Source organism: Tamandua tetradactyla, chromosome 1 (genome assembly GCF_023851605.1).
Source record: "Tamandua tetradactyla isolate mTamTet1 chromosome 1, mTamTet1.pri, whole genome shotgun sequence".
Taxonomy (NCBI): Eukaryota; Metazoa; Chordata; class Mammalia; order Pilosa; family Myrmecophagidae; genus Tamandua; species Tamandua tetradactyla.
In genome coordinates, this window is record NC_135327.1 from 129,433,625 (window position 1) to 129,455,201 (window position 21,577).

At 35.3% G+C, this 21,577-nt stretch overlaps 1 protein-coding gene across 4 annotated transcripts in view; it reads left to right on the forward strand.

The window, feature by feature from the left end:
* The window catches only part of ABCB1 (ATP binding cassette subfamily B member 1), a 261,471-nt gene that overhangs the window by 169,257 nt on the left and 70,637 nt on the right, over nucleotides 1–21,577 (forward strand). For all 4 annotated transcript variants that reach the window (XM_077148311.1, XM_077148221.1, XM_077148394.1 and 1 more), the window contains exons 5-7: nucleotides 17,394–17,442; nucleotides 19,510–19,701; nucleotides 20,213–20,384. In XM_077148311.1, coding sequence (XP_077004426.1) covers nucleotides 17,394–17,442; nucleotides 19,510–19,701; nucleotides 20,213–20,384 — 413 coding nt within the window. The remainder of the gene's footprint in view (nucleotides 1–17,393; nucleotides 17,443–19,509; nucleotides 19,702–20,212; nucleotides 20,385–21,577) is intronic.

A 21,577-nucleotide genomic window follows, 5' to 3' on the forward strand; every position in this document is an offset into this window, starting at 1 on the left:
TCTACTTCATATGGTAGTTGAGGAAATATATGGACTTATCTATTTAGGGCTTATAGAAGAAGGCCTAGTTCATAAAAAAGTGTCCAATAAAAGTTACTGTAGTATTGTCAACAGGAAACTCATGTTTCTCACAAATGAACTTGCTCGACTTGCAGTGATGATATACATTCTTATAGCTTTCATCTTTATAAAACTGTGATAATACCTCAATTTGTATAGTTATTGAAGGATTAGGACATACCCAAGGTTATGCAATACCTTTTTTTAAAAAAATACATTTTTCTTGTATAACAAATAGACCAAGCAAAGAAAGAAGAAAAGCAATAATTTTCAAAGCACATTTCAACCAGTAGTTATAGAACAGATCCCAGAGTTTGTCATGGGCTACCTCTTATGTATCTCTTATCACTGTAGATAGCTATATAAGCTATACAGACAACCCTGTCAAGTAGCATTTCCTTAGTAACTGTGGATTACTAACCATGCTTTTCAGAGAGGGCAGAGTCCTCAAACTGTGGCCCATGGGCCAAATCCAGTCACTACCTGTTTTTTTACAGTCTGTCATGAGCTAAGAAGGTATTTTTTTTCCATTTTTTGAATGGTTGAAAAAAAAATGAAAGAAGAATAACATTTAGTAACACATGAAAATTATACTAAATTTAAATTTCATTGTCTGAAATAAAGTTTTGATGGAACACATCCACAGACATTTGATTGTGTATTGTCCCTTGCTCCTTTAGCACTACAGTGGCAAAGTAGAGTAGGTGTGACCGACACCATATATCTCACAAAGTCTACAATTATTTACTCTTTGGCTTTACAGAAAAAGGTTACCAATCTCTGAAGTAGAATATTGAGTGGGAGACTATTATCTTTAGTCAATACATCAATGAATTTGTATTGAAGCCTTCTATGTGCTAACCTCAGACTATGTCCTGATTATTCATTCCCAACCTTTAAGAAACTTCCTATAGTGGAAGGGATGAACAAGTGAACCAATGAATGCATTTAGATATGATTAGTGCTGTGTTATAGAGACACACAAGATGGTAGTGGAAAAGAGAAGGGCACCTGACTCATTATAGAGGAAACATGAAAGACTTTCCAGAGGATGTGATACCAAGTATGGTCAGCATATAATCTCCGTCTTGCACAGAAGTACATGTTCCATGTAACATGTGAAATCATTTTAAAATAAAGATGAAATAAATAAATAAATAAGTTTATACCCTACCTTACCACCACTCCTTATTGCTACCCCTGTTCTGTCTTCCCATACCATTTCAAAGGCAGCTTGATTATTTCTACTGTATTATTTTTTTTCTTTTAGGCATTCAGTACTCTGTCACTAATCTGGTCATCTGTAGACTCAGACTTCCAGATACCCTAAGGGCTACCTGGGTAGAGGGATAGTATCAAAGGCTTTGATGCTGGCTCCAGAGATGAAGGTGGACCAGCAAGCTCTCCAGTGCTTCAGAAGGGAGAATTAGCCTGCTGAATTCCTGAGCCCCCAGACATTCTCAGACCTCTCTTCTTGCTCTTGCCCGGGTAGAACTGTGTTATCTCTCCATGGGGTAGACCAGATATCAGAGCCTCCTTGTTGGAGAAGAGGCTTTCCTTGCTTAAGGAGACTTGGATTTCCCAAGGCTCTTGAAAGCTTGAGGGTTTTACACTGAACAAAGGACCAACTGGACAGCTCTGGAAATTTTTAAGTGAGCAGAACCATTTCTCCTGCTACACCCGAGACCTTGTAAGCTTTCTCTTCTCCTGATAACTTGCCATGATTATCAGACATCGGTCATTCCCCTACTCTTTTATTATAACTCATATGGACCTGATTTCCTGCCTGCCTACTCCTGTTTATCTCTGTCTTGTTAGAATTTGTGCAGTTGTTGCCTTAAAATCTCTGACTCTGACCTAAGAAATTCTCTGGTCCTTCCACACCAGTTTTGTGAACAATACTTAACCTCCCTGAATTTTTATGGTATTCTGTAAGTTTTCATCTTCTTCATAAGACTCTTCACCATCTGAAAAAGAGCCATGGTAAAGGCAATTATGGTTTTAGACATGTTGTATTGAAGGTGACAGGTTGTGTAAAAGTGGAAATGACATCCAGGCAGTTGAAGAAATGAGACTGAATCCTGGCATAAATAACAGGACTAGGTATTTGGCAATGTTTGAAATGTATGGAATGTTAAGTTTCCTATGGCAGAATATGGAAAAAGTAGAAAGAATGACCTAAGCTTAGAGAAGAACTCCAGTTATTTTTAATAATAACTAACCCTAACATTTATTGAGCATTTAATATGTGCCAGACACTGTTCTTAATGTATTACATGGTTTAATACTTTAATCCTCTCATATATATGAGATTGATGCATATATACACCAGTTTAATATATATATATGTTTTATAGGTGAGGAAGATGGGGCTCAGTGAGGATAAACAAAATTAAATTGCCTAAGATCGTACACAGCTAGCAAGTAGCTGAGTCAGAATTTGAATCCAGGCAGACTGGCATAGAGTCCAGGTACTGAAGGAAATGGAGGGGCATGCAGGAAGGAAGAAACTGAGGTTAATATACTAACCCATAAATTAAAGAACATGGCGGAGATTCACCATGTCTCATGGTGGTTAATACCCAAAGATACTCTTTAAATTAACGCTTGATTATTCATTGCCTTCAATGATTCCATTTAATCTATGACTATATTAATGGCTGTTTTCTTTTTCCATAATTATATTATGCTTGGTTCTGTTTATTTTCCTGTCAAATTGTGGGGAGAGGAATGCAGAAAATGAAACACTCAAATTATAGTGCAAGTAAATAATTCAGATAAAAAGGTTAGTTAGATGGAAAGTGGAAAAAAACTATTTTTATATTTATTATTGAATTTTTCTACTCTTGGTGCATAACATAAGCATTTGTATGGGAACATGAAGGCAATTTATTAAATGCTAGTGTTGAAAATATTATCTATATTTCGATGCCTAAACTATGAGTATATAAATTGTATATAAATCTTGTATGTGTGTGTCAAGTGTTTGCCCTTGTAATCAAAGAAAATCAGGTCATCTGTGTCCTGTGTTATGAAGGCCAGAATTATGAATATGCTCCACACTAGAATGTTAGCTAGTATTTAAATTCTAAGTACTTAACAAAAATTTCCATGATGGATCTGTTTTCTTTCATTTGTTCAAGGTTTTCTTATGCTGCTAACCATTTAGCTGGAACAGTCTTACAGATAAATTTCTGTAACATTTGAGACCAGATAAAGTGATAACATATTTCAAAATATAGTCTTTGATTTTGTCAGTTCATTTTTTAAGTTTGAGTTTAAATTTACAACATAGCTAGTTTTTTGGTAAGAGTAATAGTGTAGTATAGTCAGATTTTTTTGTTGATGCTGGAGGAATGCTTTTTCAAGACCAAAAATGGATTAATAACAATGTGATCTGTACTTTATATTATACATTTAAAAACGTAAAAAATAAGGAAATAAAGAAGGAAGGATGGAAAGAAAGGAATTAAAGACAGGGAAGGACAGGACAAGAAAGGAGAGGAAAAGAGAGGAAGGAAGGAAGGGAGGATCAAATCCTGATTCCTTCTAGGTACTTAAGGAATAGGATTAGTAAGTGAAAGACAGATTATAGAATTTTGTAGGTGAAAAGGGGCCTAGAAATTATCTGGTTCAAACCCATGATTTTACAGATGTAAAAATCATTCCCCAGGAAGCAGAAGCGATGAGGTCTTGATGGAACTGCTCACTGCTCAATAGATCAATTGTTCCTGTGCCAGGAATCCTGCATTTTAGTCTGATATTTTATTCCTCTACCAAAGGGTTTGGAAAGTCCAGTAATTTTTACTTGGCCTTTTTTTCTCCCTTAAATGCCATCCTGTAGGTTTTCATATTGCTATTCCAGGCATGTCAGCTAAGGGCAAAGCTCTTTAGGCCAGAGGTGTAAAGGGAGCATGTGTGATGACAACATCTTTTGGAATCATATCTGTCACCTGCAGTAACACCAGTCGTACTGAGTAGCAGACTCCAGCCTGGACAAATGTGAAAAGGAGTGTTTATCTAAGCAAAGGTCCAAATATCTGTTGTAGTTGGTGGAGCTTCTGGTGTAAGAAGACTAAGAAAATTAGGATCATAGCATTCCTTAGCTAGAAGGAGCCTTGAGGATCATTTAATCAGTGGCTTACCAACTCTTCTTTAGTCAAAGAACCTACCTGTGCAAATGATGTCTGACATGAAGAGATACCATCTCAAAAGTGGCTACTCAGGTTGAACTTAGTAGAGGAGAGCTGAGAACCAGGATCTCTGATAATTGTCTGCTATCCTAGTACCTGTTGCAGTGTTGAGGTCACTCTAAAAATCTGGTTGTGTATATGCAAAGCTACTGCCATGTCCAGAGTCATCCTTATCTTTTGACAACACAACAACCCTAGCTTCCTAATTACTCCCTGCTTCCACTCTTGCCCACTAAATCCAGTTCTCTACAGACTAACAGTGGGCATTAAAAACATGTCAAGTCATAGCTCTCTTAATGGTTTCCAATTGAGAGTAAAATACAATAAATAAAATACAAATACCTTACAGTATTCTAGGACCTCAGATGATCTAGCCCCTGCTGGCCCCATCAGTCTCATCTCTTGTCCATGCACACCAGCCTTCTTTCTCTTCCTTGGACGTGCTAGTCTCCTTCCTGACTTGGGACCTTGCAGAACCTGCAGTTCTCTCTGTCATTATCTCTGTAATGGCTTCCTCTTGTCGCTCAGTTATCAGTTTACATGCCCACAGAAAGACCTTTTGTCCCTACCCCACCCCAAAGTCACGTTAGTGTCACTGTTTTATTTACTTACTAAGCATTATCGCTCTAAAACTATCATGTTAAGTCATTGGTTTACTTGTTTATTACAGCTGCCTGAATGGGAAGAGAGGTGTAAGAGAGAAAAAGGATGTTTCTAAGAGAAATGGTGCTAGACATTTCATCAGTTTCACCCTGTCACGTGCAGTTTGGGTCTGGAATGTAAAGATTCAGAATGAGATTGGGATTATATCTATTTTGTTCTTGGCTGCATCCCCAGTACCCAGAACAGTGCCTAGCACTCTTTTAGGAAGATGGTCTGCAAATCACCTTTACCTTATAATCTCATTTAACCAAGAAATCACAGATATAGCCATATCGCACATCTTTAATTCATATTGCTCTTAAGGCTTAGTTAAAATTACTCAACATACCAAAGTATTTGGGTCAGATAAAAAAATGCTGTGTGATCCCTAAATGGTGTCAAGTGATAATCTTTATTTAGTAATGGTGATGGTCTCAGGTTAGTTCTAGGTTCCTAGTAAATCTTGTTTGAGTTCAGAAAAGTCTCTTTTTACCAGGTGGAATGGTTTACTGTATGTCTTTTTAGTGTTGACGTATGTGAAACGTTATATGCAGTATAAGGAACTGATTGGATGGAATATTTTGGTAGATATTCTGGAACATAAAGAGGCTCTGTGAAACCACTTGTAAATCTTTGAGGCTAGGCTAGATTACACAAGTTCTAAAAGGTTGGGCACTGGGGATCTAAAGATACATGAAACCCGGTTTAGTTCTCTGGGAGCTCACATCAATGGGGATGGGAGTTGAAGATAGCTGCATGGAAATGGGGATCCAGTAGGGATGGAAGTGAATGAATAGCATGAGTCGAGGCCAGAAGATATGTAGTGAATGTATGCATCATGTCAGAACCGAGGTGTACAAGACATGTAACTTTTATTTTAACAACATAATTTCAATGTTGACCCCTTTTTGGCCAATGTGGATGAAACCCAATGTCAGTGATTTTAAAGGAGGTCGCCTTTCCCTAGGGTATATCTAGGTGAACATAGTGCCAGATGAGTGTGAAGGTCAAGGATTTTCAGTATCATCTTCTATGCAGGCATTCTATCAAGCTATCTTTTGTTCCCTCTGTGGCCTTCTCTTAGAAGCATTGTGATCATCCTGTTGCTTCTACAACTCTCTAGACCCAAGAAGTCTCCGGGAAGCCCTCCTGAGGACATCTACCTCAACTCACTATATAATCATTCCATTTCCAAGGTTTCACTCTAGAGTTCTGTTTAAGTGGCAGGAGGCAGTCCTCCTCATTCCTGGACCCTCCAATGCCTATGTTGTCATCAGTGTTCTACTGCATCTCTTCTTCTCAGCATGTGGAAAACATTTTTTAGTTTAGAAGGCTGGAACATACTCTTATGAAATTTAAACAGAATATTTTGTCATGCTCCATTCCCCCTCTAATCCCCAGTGGCACAGGATTTAGGAGCACAAAAGCCAAGAAGAAACTTGGATGATACTTCTTTCTAGGCTGCAGAGGCCTCTATGCAAAAATCAATTAGGAGGCTCTTGTTAGAGTAGAGACAAGAGATGGTGGGGACCTGACATAGAGCATTAACCATGGGAGGAGGAGGAAATATGAATAGTTGCACATTCATATTATGGTAAAGAACAGTAAATTGCTCTTTCTGCATGGTACCTACTGGCACCCATCTACCATTCTTGCAGTAGGCTGCCCTGGGAATCAGCCCCTAGATAGCTCACTGGTGATAGAAAGGGACCTCAAATCCTCTTCTCCAAGACCAAGGATGGGCACAGCTGATCATTAATCATGGCTCTTGATTAGTGAATTTGGATCACTGGAGTCCTAGCTCTTAGGGCAGTTGTTGTTTCAATCCACCCTGGGAAAAGGAGGCGGTAGCCATTGTTTCAACCTTCCCTAGACAGGAGTGGTGATGGTAGAGACACAAAGGTACTGTGCTTCTTAAGGGATTCAGGGGACAGTGAATTGAAGAGTTGCATTTGCTGGACAGGCTAGGAAAGCTCAGCTTCAGGAAGCCCTTGAAGAAGCTCTTGGCACCATTCCTGATCTCCTCCCCAGGGCATTTTCCAGTCAGTCTGTGCCCCCCTTCATGGATCCCTGCCCCTGTTTGGATTAACCCCATAGTAACCAGAAGGAAAAAAGTTGAAAAATATATCTAGATAGAAGAGAGAAGGTACTCAATATGGTACAAATAAAAAAATCAAATAAAAGTAGCTATTAATAGAAGTGAGACAAAAATGTATAAGACTTACAGAAGCTAAATAGCATATGAAAGTTTTGCATTTTCAATAGTGACTTTAAATGTAAATGGATTAAACTTTAATCAAAAGGCAGAGATTGGCAGAATGGATGAAAAAACTTGACCCACTATATGCTCTGTGCAAGAGACTCACCTTAAATTCAAAGATAAAAGCAGGTTGAAAGTAAAAGGATGGAAAAAATATACCATGCAAATAGTAAACAAAAAAGAGCTGGGGTGGCTACACTAATATCACATAAAATAGGCTTGTAGTCTAAAACTCGTCATGAGGGATGTGATGATCATTATATATTGATAAAGTAGACAATTCAACAAGAAGATATAATAATTGTAAATATATATGTATATGCCCCTAACAGCAGAGCCCCAAAACATATTATTTAAATAGTGACAGGTCAGAAGAGAGAAATCGATGATTCTTTACATTAATAATAGGAGATTCTCATACAACACTCTCAATAGAATGTTGTATTAAATATCTAGTCAGATGGTCAATAAGAAAACACAAGACTTGAATGATTCTCTATACTAACTAGATCTAACGGACATATGTAGAAGACTTCATCCAGCTAAAACAGAATTCACATTCTTCTCAAGCGTACATGGACCATTCTTCAGGATAGACCATATGTTAGGTCACAAAGCAAATTTCAATAAACTAAAAAATATCAAAATCATTCAATGTTTATTCTCTGACCACAGTGGAATGAAGCTAGAAATGAGTAACACAGGGAGAAATGGAAAGTTCACATATATGTGGAAATTAAACAATATACCTTAAATAACTGATAGGTTAAAAAGGAAATCACAAGTGAAATTGAGAAATATCTTGAGGTGAATGAAATGAAAATACAACCTACCAAAATTTATGGGATTCAGCAAAAGCAATGTTGAGAGGAATATTTATGGCTCCAAGTACTTACATTAATAAAGGAGAAAAACTTTAAAACAGAGACCTAACCTCAAAACTGAAAGAATAGAAAAAGAAGAGCAAACTAATCCCAAAGCAAGCAGAAAGAAGGAAGTAACAAAGATTAGAGATAAATGAGATAGAAAATAACAAAAAGCAACAACAGAGCAAATGAACAAAACCAAAAGGTGCTGAGTGAGTCGAGCCAAAAACTAAAAGACAAATACTGTATGGTCCCAATGATGTGAATCGACATTCAAGAATAAACTTGGAATATGTCATTGGTAACAGAGTCCAGCAGGAGTTAGAAACAGGGTAAGATAATGGGTAATTGGGGCTGAAGGGATACAGACTGTGCAACAGGACTAGATACAAAAACTCAAAAATGGACAGCACAATAATACCTAATTGTAAAGTAATCATGTTAAAACACTGAATGAAGCTGCATCCGAGCTATAGGTTTTTGTTTTGTTTTGTTTTGTTTTGTTTTTACTACTACTACTTTTATTTTTTTCTCTATATTAACATTCTATATCTTTTTCGGTTGTGTTGCTAGTTCTTCTAAACCGATGCAAATATACTAAGAAACGATGATCATGCATCTATGTGATGATGTTAAGAATTACTGATTGCATATGTAGAATGGTATGATTTCTATATGTTGGGTTAATTTCTTTTTTTCCGTTAATTAATAATAAAAACAAAACAAACAAACAAAAAAACCAAAAGGTGGTTCTTTGAAAAGGTCAATTAAATCAACAAAAATTTAGATAGATTGATAAAGAAAAAAAAGAAGCAAGAGAGAGGATACAAATTAGTAAAATCAGAAATGAAAAGGGGGACTTTACTACTGACTCCACAGAAATAAAAGGACTACTAGAGGATATTATGAACAAATGTATGCTAATAAATTAGATAACCTGGATGAAGTGGACAAATTCATAGAAAGAAACTACCCACACTGATGCAAAAAAAAAGAAGATCTCAACAAACCAATTACTAGTGAAATAATTGAATCAATAATCTAAATCTTCTCAAAAAAGTAAAGTCCAGGACCAGATGGCTTCACAGGAGAACTTATCAAACTTTGCAGGAAGACTTAACTCCAATTCTGCTCAAACTCTTAAAAGAAAATTGAAGAGAAATAAACAATCTCTCATTCTGTAAGGCCAACATCATTCTCATATTTTGGCAGACCAGGATACCACAAGAAATAAAATTACAGACCAATATGTCTTATGAATATAGATACCTAAATCCTCAACAAAATGCTAGCAAACCAAATCCATCAGCATAATAAAAGTATCATGCACCATAATCAAATGAGGTTTATCTTTGGTAGGCAGGGTGGTTCAACATAAGAAAATCAATCAATGAAATACACCACTTTAACAGATTGAGGTGATAAAAACCACATGATCATCTCAATTGATGCAGAAAAGACATTGACAAAATCCAGTACTCCTTCTTGATAAAACCACTAAGAACACTAAGAATAAGAGGAAACTTAAACATGATAAAGATAATGTATGAAAAGCCCACAGCTAATATTCTACTTAATGGTAAAAGACTGAAAGCTTTCCCTGTAAGATCAGGAACAAGACAAGGATTTCCACTGTCACTACTGTTATTCAACATTGTATTGGAAGTTCTCACCAGAGCAATCAGGCAAGAAAAAGAAATAAAAGGCATCCAAATTGAAAAGGAAGGAGTAAAACTTCCGTATTTGCAGTTGATATCATCCTATGTACAAAAAATCCTGAAAAATTCATAGCAGAACCCCTAGAGCTAATAAATGAATTCAGCATAGTGGTGGGGTACAAGATCAGTATCCAAAAATCAGTCATGTTTCTATACACAATTAATTAACAATTAGAAGGAGAAATCAAGAGAAAAAATCCATTCACAATGGCAAACAAAAGTATGACATATCTAGGAGTAAATCTAATCAAGGTTGTAAAGAACTTTTACAGAGAAAACTACAAAACATTGCTAAAATAAATCACAGAAGACCAAAGTAGATGGAAGGCCATTCTGTATTCATGGAGCAGAAGACTAAATATCATCAAGATGTCAGTTGTACCCAAAACAACTTATAGAGTCAATGCAATCCCAATCAAAGTTTCAACAGTCTTCTTTGAGAAATGGAAAAGCCAATCTTCAAATTTATATGGAAAGTTCAGCACCCTCAAATAGCCAAAGATGTCTAGAAATAGAAGAATAAAGTTGGAAGACTCACACAACCCAATTTTAAAAGTTATTACAAAGCCACAGTAATCAAAACAGCATGGTACTAGGACAAATATTGATAGATAGGCTAATGGTATAGAACTGAAAGCTCAAAAATCAATCCTCATATTCATATTTATGGCCAGCTGACTTTTGACAAAGTGGCAAGAACACCTGATTTGTAAAGTATCATCAACAATTGGTGCTGGGAATACTGGATCTCCATTTGCAAAAAAAAAAAAAAGGAAGAGGACCCCTACCACATACCATATACAAAAATCAATTCTGAATGGATTAAAGACTTTAATATAAGAGATAGAACTATTGAAATCCTATTTAAAACTGTAGGGACGCGTCTTCAGGATCTTGTGTTAGGCAATGCTTTCTTAGAATTTATACCCAAAGCACAAACAACAAAAGAAAAAAATATGTAAATGAAACCTTATGAAAATTAAAAACTTTTAAACCTCAAAGGACTTTATAATGAACATGAAACAACAACCTACACAATGCAAGAAGAAATTTCAAAATCACGTACTTAATAAAGGTTTAATATCCAGAACATATAAAGAAATACTTCAACTTAACAACAAAAAAGACCAATAGCCCAATTAAAAAATGGGCAAGAAACTTGAATAGACATCTCTCCACAGAAGATATACAAATGGCCAGAAAGCACCTGAAAAGATGCTCAACATCATTAGCCATTAGGGAAATGCAAATCAAAACCACAATGAGATACCATTTCACACACAGAACAAAACAGAGCAAGTGTTGGAGAGGATGCGGAGAAACAGGTATACTCGTTCTTTCCTGGGGATGATGCAAAGTGGTCAGCCGCTATGGAAGACAGTTTGGTGGTTCCTCAGAAAGCTAACTATAGAATTGTCATATGACTTGGCAATCCCATACTCAGTATATTCCCGAAAGTATTGAAAGTAGGAACTCGAACAAATATTTGCATACTGATGTTCATAGTGTCACTTTTCACAATTGCCAAAAAATGGAAGCAATTCAAGTTGGATAGATGAATAAAATGTGGTATATGCATTGAATTGAATATTATTCAATCATAAAAAGGAGTGAAGTCCTGGTACATGCAACAACATAGAAGAACATTGAAGACATCATGTTGAGTGAAATAAGCCACACACTAAAGAACAAATATTGTATGATCTCACTGTTTTTAAACAATTAAAATAAGCAAACCCATAGAATTAGAATATTGTATGATCTCACTGTTTTTAAACAATTAAAATAAGCAAACCCATAGAATTAGAATCTAGAATACATAGATGCTATATGGGCATAGAGAATGGGAAGTTAAGTCTTAAAATGTATGGAATTCCTATTTGGAATGATGGGATGGTTTGGTAAGGGATGGTAATGATGGCAACACAACACTGTGAATATAATTAACAGAATGAAATATATACATGAATGTGGTTAAGGGAGAAAATATTAGGTTATATATATATGGCAACAGAATAAAAAAAAATAGAAATCCATGAAACTATACTACAGAAACAGTGGATCCTAAGTCAAACCAGAGATTTTAATCAATAGTAAAATTATAAAAATGTGCAATTATTATTTGTAATAAATGTTCCACACCAGTTCAATTTGGTGGTTTATGGGAATCCTGAATGTTATGCATGATTTTCTGTAAACCCGAAATTTCTCTAATAAAAAAAAATTGTCTTTTCCCCCTGAAAAACAGTATTAAATTTTGGATACAGTTTATATATTCTTCTTTGTAACTATTGGTTCCTGCAGTAGCCCTTTGAGATCCACACCAGTAAAAGTGACTAAACTAGGTGATCCCTAATAAAAAAAAATTGTCTTTTCCCCCTGAAAAACAGTATTAAATTTTGGATATAATAAATGATAATAAATCATCATTTATTATTGAGGGTTCTAAAGGACAGGACAGCTTTATTCCATTCTTTGGTCAGTAGAGATTGACTCTGTCAGAAGACTTTTATGTCCAATTTTTATTCCAGGTGGCACACCTTGAAGAAACTGAAGCACAAATAAAAAGTACTTGGAATTAGTGCTGGTTTCTGATGACTGAGACTATATGTACAATATAGCTTCACACGTAAAGGGGTCAGTTTGGAGCTTAAACATACTTTTGAATTTTTGAACTGCATAAAAATGACTGAAGACAGAGAAGTCACTTTGCCAATGAGCATTTGTTTAAATTCTCCTGTTCTTTGAATGAGTAGAAAACAGATATTTAGTTAGATTGGAAATTAGTCAGATATGGTAGTGATATACACTGGAAACCATTAATAATACTTAGAAATATTCTCTGACTAGATAGGTAAAGTAGAAAATCCCTGAGAGATTATCTAAACCTGATGGGGAGCAAAATCCTCACTGCAACACCACAATTATCCAAATGCTCATGCTTGGAATCTTGATCATTTCTAATTTTTACTATCTCTACTTATGCTCCATTAGGTGCTAGGTCCTGTGACTTCTCCCTCTATAAATCTTACAGGTACTTTCCTTCTATTCTATTATCATTTAAACTCTCTTTCCTGACATAATTGTAGTAGCTCAAGTGTCCCAATCTCTCCCTGTTCAAATTAATCTATGTTCCTGGAAGCTAAATCTTCATAGACCATACCTCTAATTGTGTCCCCTTCTGCTTAAAACCATTGGTTGACTCCCGGTCTGTCTACTTATGGCACACCTGTACAACCTGGCCCCAGATAATTTTCCCAACAGCATTTCCACCTCTTCCTGTCCACATGACAAAACTCACGCTCCAGCCAAACTGGTGTATTAGTTCCTCCACATGTTGATCTCTTGTTCATGTTGTTCATGTCACCAGGGACACTTTGCTGCCCTTTCCAAAGTCTGTCAAAATATGTTTTATCTGCCCTAGGCTTTCTCAGATTACGTTATCAGATAACTTTTGGCAATGACAACAGGTTTAAAGTATGCTTCCCTATTGATCCAGAAATCCTGATTCTTAATTTATCCTGTAGGAATATTTACCACATTTATATGTATTTTACAAACCAAGGCAAAACACACACACGCAAGGTATTTTAGAGCAGCATTGTCTGAAACAGTTAAATATTGGAAACAACTGAAATAAATGCTTTTAAAAAGAAAGGGATACCACACCACTCATACTGACATGGAAAATTGGCCAGTGAATATAGATGTGGTTCTATTTTTGTTACTTTGTAAAATAACATTTGGTGTTATTAAATATTAAGTGGTGGTAGTTGTGGGTGTGGAAATGTAAAAGATTTTGTAATTTATTTTGTCCATTTTATATTATTTTAATTTTTAATGGACATGGATAGCTTTTGTATTTAGAAAAGATTTTAAAATTATTTTAGGGCCCATCTTATATAAAATTTTAATGAATACCCTTCCTTTCCATAGTTTTTCCTACCCCTCTTAAGATAGGAGTAATTTTTCACAGTTATTGTGCTACCTAGAGGCTTTGCCATATAGTACCTTGGCTTATAGCTATTTTAAATGTGTCTTATTATTTCTACTTTGCAAATCTCTTAAAGGGCAGGGGCTGAGTCTTACTAATATTGTTTTTTTCTAAAATAAAGATAGCTTGTTTGTAGTAGTTGCATCAAAAACATTTGTCTGATTGAATGTGAAGTTCTAAGTGTGAAAATGTATTTTATATCAGGGATCTTGTCAATACTATTAATGTTGGGTTTGGGTACTTTTGGATAATAATCTTAGTAGTTAAAAAGACAAGGGTGTCCCCCAAATCAATAGGTCAAGGCTTTGATCTTGAGGCTTACTCTTGTGTAGCTTACATGGGTAGCAGAGAAGCTTATCCTACCTATAGGTTTGCCAAAGAGTTACTTCTGGAGGACCTCTTTTATTGCTCAGATGTGGCCTCACTCTCTCAAAGCCTAACTCTAAAGGTGAAATCATTGCCCTCCTCCTAAGTGGTACATGACATCCAGGGGTGAAAATCTCCCTGGCAGGTTGGGAGATTTCTCCCAGAAATGAATTCGGCCTTGGCACCGTGGTATCAACAATTCCAACCTGACCAAAAGGGGGAAAAGAAGTATAACTAATAAAGTATCAGTGACAGGGAGAGTTCAAATAGAGTCGAGAGACTACTCTGGAGGTTGCTCTTACGCAAGCTTCAGTTAGACATTGCTACCTATCGTAACTTGCCAAATCCCAACCAGGACCATTCCAGCCAATCATAAAGAAAACCTAGGGCAATATGTAAGATTCCACAAGGGTTCTATGCACCGGAGTAACTTTCCAGAAACATACAATCTCCAGATGGGTCCCTGGACCAGATAAGTTCTGAAACCTACAGGGCCCAGCCTCTCTAGAATGTTAGCTAGTTCCATCTCCCTACTCCATATTCTTGACAGCCACTTCCAACATGAAAGTTATTATGGCCATAATCCAAACACACCCCTAAAGAGAGAGATAGAAAAATCAAAGGTGATGTTGGAGCTATACAGAGAAGATAGGGTTTAACAAATAAATATGATTCTGAATCATTAAATTGATATCTTTTAGTCTCCAGTATCTCAGAGCACTAGAAGTAAAAGCCTGAAATTGTGGAAATGTAATCCATGCCAAACTCTGAAATATGTTCTACAACTAATTGTGGGGCTGTGCTTTGAAATTTATTTCTTTTTTGTAGATATGTTATTTTTCACAAAAAAGAAGAAAAAAGTCTATTGTGATGATTAAAAAAAAAACATGTATTCCTTCTAGCCTCCTAAATTCTAGAGCAGCTAGAAGGAAAAATCTGAGAGGATCATATGGTAGCCCATGACAAACTCTGGGATCTGTCCTGTAACTACTTATTGAAGAATGCTTTGAAAACTATTGCTTTTTTTATCTCTTTGCTTTGTATATATGTTATACTATACAATAAAAATGTTAAAAAATATTCAAGGTATCTAAGAATAGCCAATTGTTCTAGTTTACTAGCCGCTGGAATGCAATATACCAGAAACAGAATGTCTTTTAAAAAGAATAATTTAATAGGTTGCTAGTTTACAGTTCTAAGGCCGAGAAAATGTCCCAGTTAAAGCAAATCTATAGAAATGTCCAATCAAAGGTATCCAGAAAAGATACTTTGGTTCAAGAAGGCTGATGAAGTTCAGGGTTTCTCTCTCAAGTCAGAAGGCACATGGCAAACACAGTCAGAGTTTCTCTCTCATCTGGAAAGGCACATGGTGAACACAGTCAGGGTTCCTCTCTCATCTGGAAGGGTACATGGTGGACATGGCATCATCTGCCAGCTGCTTCTCCTGGCTTCCTGTTTCATGAAGCTCCCCAGAAGGTATTTTCCTTCTTCATCTCCAAAGATCACTGGCTGGTGGACTCTGCTTCTCGTGGCTATGTCATTCTTCTCTGTTCTCTCTGAATCTCCTTCATTCTCCAAAATGTGTCCTCTTTTATAGGACTTCAGAAACTAATCAAGACCCACCCAAATGGGTGGAGATATGTCATCACCTAATCCAGTTTAACAACCACTCTTGATTAAATCACACCTCCAGGGAGATGATCTAATTACAGTTTCAAGCATACAGTATTGAATAGGGATTATTCTGCCTTTATGAAATGGGATTTAGATTAAAACATGGCTTTTCTAGGGAACATACATCCTTTCAAACTATCACACCAATTAATTCCAAAAATAAAAAGTAAGAAGGGCATGGGACATTACAAATTAATGAATAAATGGAACTATTAGAAGATACTATAAAAATTCTTTATGACTTCAAGGTAGGAAAGCATTTTTTGATACTATCCAAAAAGTACAATGCAACAAGGAACTATTGATAAATTTGACCTACTCAAAATTATACCTAATTTACAATGAACTACCATAAGTTGTTTTAAAACAACAGAATAAGAAAAGATATTTACAATGCATACACAGCAATAGAGTTAATATCTGTAATAAATAAAAGACTTCTACAACTCAATTTTAGGAAAACACAACCCATAGAAATGGGCAAAGAGTATAAATAGATATTTCACAGTATAAGAGGCAACCCATGTGACCAGTAAAGATATACAAATCCTCTACCTCATTAATGGCCGCAGAAATTTAAAAATATACATTTCATACATATCAGACTGCAGAAATCAAAATATCTATTGATACCTTAAGAAGATGTAGGTGAAACAAATACCCGAAATTGCCAGTGGAAATGCAGTATAATTATTTTGGTGAACAACTTGGTAATATCTTGTAAAAGTAAAAATATATATGCCCTGTAATGGAGCAATTCTTGTTCTAGGAACTCTTTCACATGGACCACAGGAGACTGATACAAGGATATTTACCTAGCATTATTTGCGAAGCGATAAGTTGTGTACTTGTGTAATAAAGTACTCTCTAGAAATTAAAAGAATGAAATAGATCTATTTATCTTAAAAGTATGTTGCATGAAAAGCAAGTTGCAGAATGTAAAATGTTAAAAAAACACCACACCAATGTTATATAGTCATAAAGCTCAGATTGGAAGGATGCAGAGCAACTTCATGACAGTGGCTGCCTCTAGGGAGAGGACAGCAGGACTGGGGAGGGGAGTAAAGGGGACTTCAACTTTATTTATAATGCTATATTTCTTTTATTTGGCAAAGAAATCGAAAGCAAAAAAAGGCAAAATGTTATAATATGCTAATGCTGGCTGATGAGCTCACTGGCTCACAATATTCTTTGTATTTTTTTTAAAAAAGTAAAAGCTATGGATGCATATAAAATTTGATATATGTAAATTAATATAAAGTATTCATTTATTAGTTATTAGGACAGGGACCTGGAAAATATTTTTTATGGTATCTTGGAATGATATTCCATAAAATATTTTAATTTAAGGAAACCACTACTTTCTGAGAGTCTTTCTCTCACTAAATGTGAACTTCTTCTTGCAAATAAGCATCTTGAGATCTAGCATATGTGTGGCTGCATAGGGCCAGTATTGAGGTATTTGAACGGATGCTATATGCCTATACACAATTAAAATGGAGCCACTGTGACCTATTTTATGTAGATTTTTAAGTGGGAAAGTTTTGATTTATTCTTATATGCTGATTGATAAGGAGAACAAAAACACATAAATGGTATGTTTGTTTTGTGGTGGTCTAGGTAACCTCAGCAGTGCACTTCTCAGCCAACTGGAGGAAGACATGACCACGTAATTAGACATTTTCCTTACTATTGTTAAACTTGTCTTTATTAATACAGTTATAGCAACTTTTAAAATGTTTCATGATCACAATAGAATATCACATTTTTAAAAGATTGTACTGTGGTAACATACACAAAACAAATGTTCTCATTTAAACAACTTTCCTGTGTATAATTCATTGACATTAATTATATTCACAGTGCAGTGTTAACAGCAGTTGAAGTTTGGAAGAGAGAAATGTTGTTGTTAATTTTCTGGGAGGATGCAAAATAGATATTTTTTAAGAAAAGTGTTACTGTTGTATATGATATACTAAATCTAAGATTTAGCCTAAATTGGTCTTGTGCATGAATTGGTGAATATAGCCTATCATATTCAGAGAAATCAAAGGAATTCAAAGTGACCTTTTATAATGTATTTGAATTAAGAATCTTATTATTTGCAATGGCTTTGTAATTATTATTGAAACCAAATCAATGAGTTTGTTTCTTGGATGTTTTCAGTTATGTTGTGATAAAAGATAAGTAAGCAGGATTTTTTTAAAATTTAGCATCTAATTTTAAACAATAAAATAAAATGCGAAAAAAAAACCTGAAAACAACCCAAAAATATGTAGTCACTGTAACCTCAGTTCACCTCAGGAAAGCTTTTTAAAGTGTTAATGATTTACATATATTGACATTTGCTGCCCAGAGCAGCTTATAACAAATGTTCGAAGATCAGCATTGGTGAATAAGAAGATAATTATTCTGCATTATACTGTAAATGACCTCGTAGATTTGAAAAAAAAAATGGAGACACTTGGTCATATTTTGAAAGTGAGAATCAAGTATCTCCAAATATCCCCATGGAGAGGCTTTTTAAAAATATATTGTGAAAAATAAAACAATGCCTTGTAATCACCTTATAAATGTTTAAATATAAATATATTTGACTTATGGTTTAAAATACATTAATTGGTTCTTAAAGCATAAATTCTACTTATTAAATGAGGCTTCTTTTGAGCTATCTCTTGCTTTATATGTAACACTTGGATAATAATTAATTATTGAGTTATTCATTATCTAAAATTTACTGTTCTAATTATATCCTTCCTGATAAATATATTGTGAATTACCTTGTGTAACTTGGGGAAGATTTATTTACCATGATTCCTGATTGATTGAACAGTTACATGTGAAAAATATGATCAGCAATTATCTGGTTATTACTTATTCATTTTAATAGTTTCTGCACAGTTCAAACATTTTTATTTGAAGACGGCAAGTTGTTAACTTCAAAAATGAAGAATCCTACGTTTCACTTTAGAGTACTTACCTTTCATGTAAAAATGAATTGCTTAGTGAATTCCAAGAGTTGCTTAATTTTTCTTTAAGTATGATGGCTCAGATCAAGGAAACATCAACAATTCTAGATAAACAAGATTATGGTTGGACAGATGATATAAAAATTCTTCTCAACACTTAATCTCTGCCAAATTAATACCCTAAATGGCCAGGGGGACTATTTCTATCTCTTGGTCCCACTTTCTGACAAGTTCTTTTACTTTTTTCCATTTTCCAATATGCAGAGACCATCACAAAGTGCTCATCGGCTAAAGCTGATGAAATAAAAGTAGACAGGATTAAAGCAGCAGGTCTTACCTGATACTCTGGTGCCCTAATGTGGCACACAGGTCTTTCACAATAACTGGCATTCTCAGAGTGCTTACTATGTTCTGGGTACTGGCTCCAGTGTATCCCATGTATTACTGCATTACTGTTCTTATCTCCATTTTACCAGTAAGAAATCAGAGGCTTAGAAAGGTTAAGCAGCTTGCCTAAGACACAGCAGTTAACTTTAGAGCTTGGATTTGAGCCAGAGCAGAAACCACACTCTTAACTGTTCTACATTAGAACTAATATAATTGCATGCTCACCTACAACTCTGCTTGTTACAACCCCTTTTTATTTGTTAAGAATAAGAATGGTAATATGTCCAAATAATTGAGAAAGTAGGAATGAACGGTCTTAAAATCAAGATGCATTGATTAAGGAAAGAAAGAGTATGTGCAGTGCTTTTGTTGTTTTTCAGGTATGCCTATTATTACAGTGGAATCGGGGCTGGTGTGCTTGTTGCTGCCTACATCCAGGTTTCATTTTGGTGCTTGGCAGCTGGAAGACAAATATACAAAATTAGAAAGCAGTTTTTTCATGCCATAATGCGACAGGAGGTTGGCTGGTTTGATGTACATGATGTTGGGGAGCTTAACACCCGGCTCACAGAGTAAGTATGCTGTTTTTATTTAACTCAGACTTGGTTCTTATTCTTATTAAAGTGAGAGAGGTGTCATTGCATTATTAGGAGCTGATTTTGAGATTAAATTACTTCTGAGCAGTAGACCCTGTCTCATGCATATTGTTGTTCCCAGTACCTTGGCAGAGCATTAATGGGGGACCTGCATGACTGGCTCTCAATGAAGGATTGAACTTGCCAAACTCAAGGAATCCTCCGAGGTCTGCAATAGATCATCCACATAATGCTTTCTGGGGAAATTTGAAATTTCCAGGTTGAACAGTTTTTTAGTACACTTACATCCACTTTCTGGGGCCACACGGATCACAGATCCCTGTTCTTAATGACGGATATTCTACTACAGACTTGCATCCTGCCAAACAAAACAAGCACACAAGACCCTAGATATAAAATAATTTACCCCATACTAAAAAAAAATGAGCGATTCAGGAGGGAAATATTATTTACAATTCTAACATCTTTTTCTAATGCTGTTTTTTAGTGATGTCTCCAAAATTAATGACGGAATTGGTGATAAAATTGGAATGTTCTTTCAGTCAATAGCAACGTTTTTCACTGGTTTTATAGTAGGATTTACACGTGGTTGGAAACTAACCCTTGTGATTCTGGCTGTCAGTCCTGTTCTTGGACTATCAGCTGCTGTCTGGGCCAAGGTAGGTGAAGCTCATGAATCTAGGTTTTTAAGTGGCTTTTCTCCCTAATGGAAGATGCTCTTATCACAGTGACCTTCATTCTCTACTATACTTTCTGTTGGCTTTATATCTTTTGGCCAAAATCAGAGAGAATTAAGCAGATATGGGCTCATTGGATCCTAACCTTGCTGAGATTCTTGCTGTCCTAGGACATGCAGATATAAGAAGGCATAGGAAAGAAGTACCTCTTGTAGTTCATCTCTTGGCTTTAAAAAAATAATAAAAACTTGCTAAAGGTACGCTGAGCTTTAAAGAGCCAAGTTGTCTAGTGGACAATGCCATATTCTCATGACGAGTTATTCATGTTCTATAAACAACATGTGTCCCATGCAATTAATAATACTATTTTAATGTTTTTTGTTTTGTAGATTTTATTAAATTTGTAAATTGATTTTAAGTTTTTAAGCATTGTAAATTTAAGGAGGTTACACCTGCTTTTATGTTTATAACACATTTAAACACATTATTACAAAAATAACTTAAGAAAAAAAGCTTTTTCTATTTTTAGATATTTTCTAGCCCAGTTTGCGTTTTAGCTCTTAGTCTGCAGCTCTGGCTCCCAATCACAAAGGCAAAGGAATTAAAGTACCCGTACTCAACCCCCACCCACCCAAAGATCTTGTAAAACTTATTTTCCCTTTTAAGGCTGAGAGGGTTGTTTCTTTTTTAATGATTTTATATAAATATGGGTTGCAGCGGAAATATTGGGCCAGTGTGTAATTTTTGTTGGGTTTGATACAATTTAGAGAATACACTACAGATTCATGTAGCAAAGAATGATCTAAATAAAGGGAGAGCCAAGGAAAGCCAAGTCTAACACAAAATAAATCAGGCTTTAAGTATCCAAGAAGTTTTGGAAATACCCTGTAAAGATGGAAGTTGTTATGTGATTGTGTACAATAGCTACCATTGGCTGAGCTTCTCTTATATCAGGCAAATAACAGGTTATCTTTCTGAAGTATGGATGTTATCTCAGTAAGAAATTGAAGTTTAGAGAACTCTGTTAATTTATTGCTCAGAGTAACACAGGCTTTAAATGGTTTTCTTTGCAACTCTGTTTCTGTTAATGAAAGAATAAAGTAAAAGATTCTCCTGTTTAAATATATTGCTGTCCCATTCTGGTTGTTAGGAAAAATATATCATAAGTTAATCTT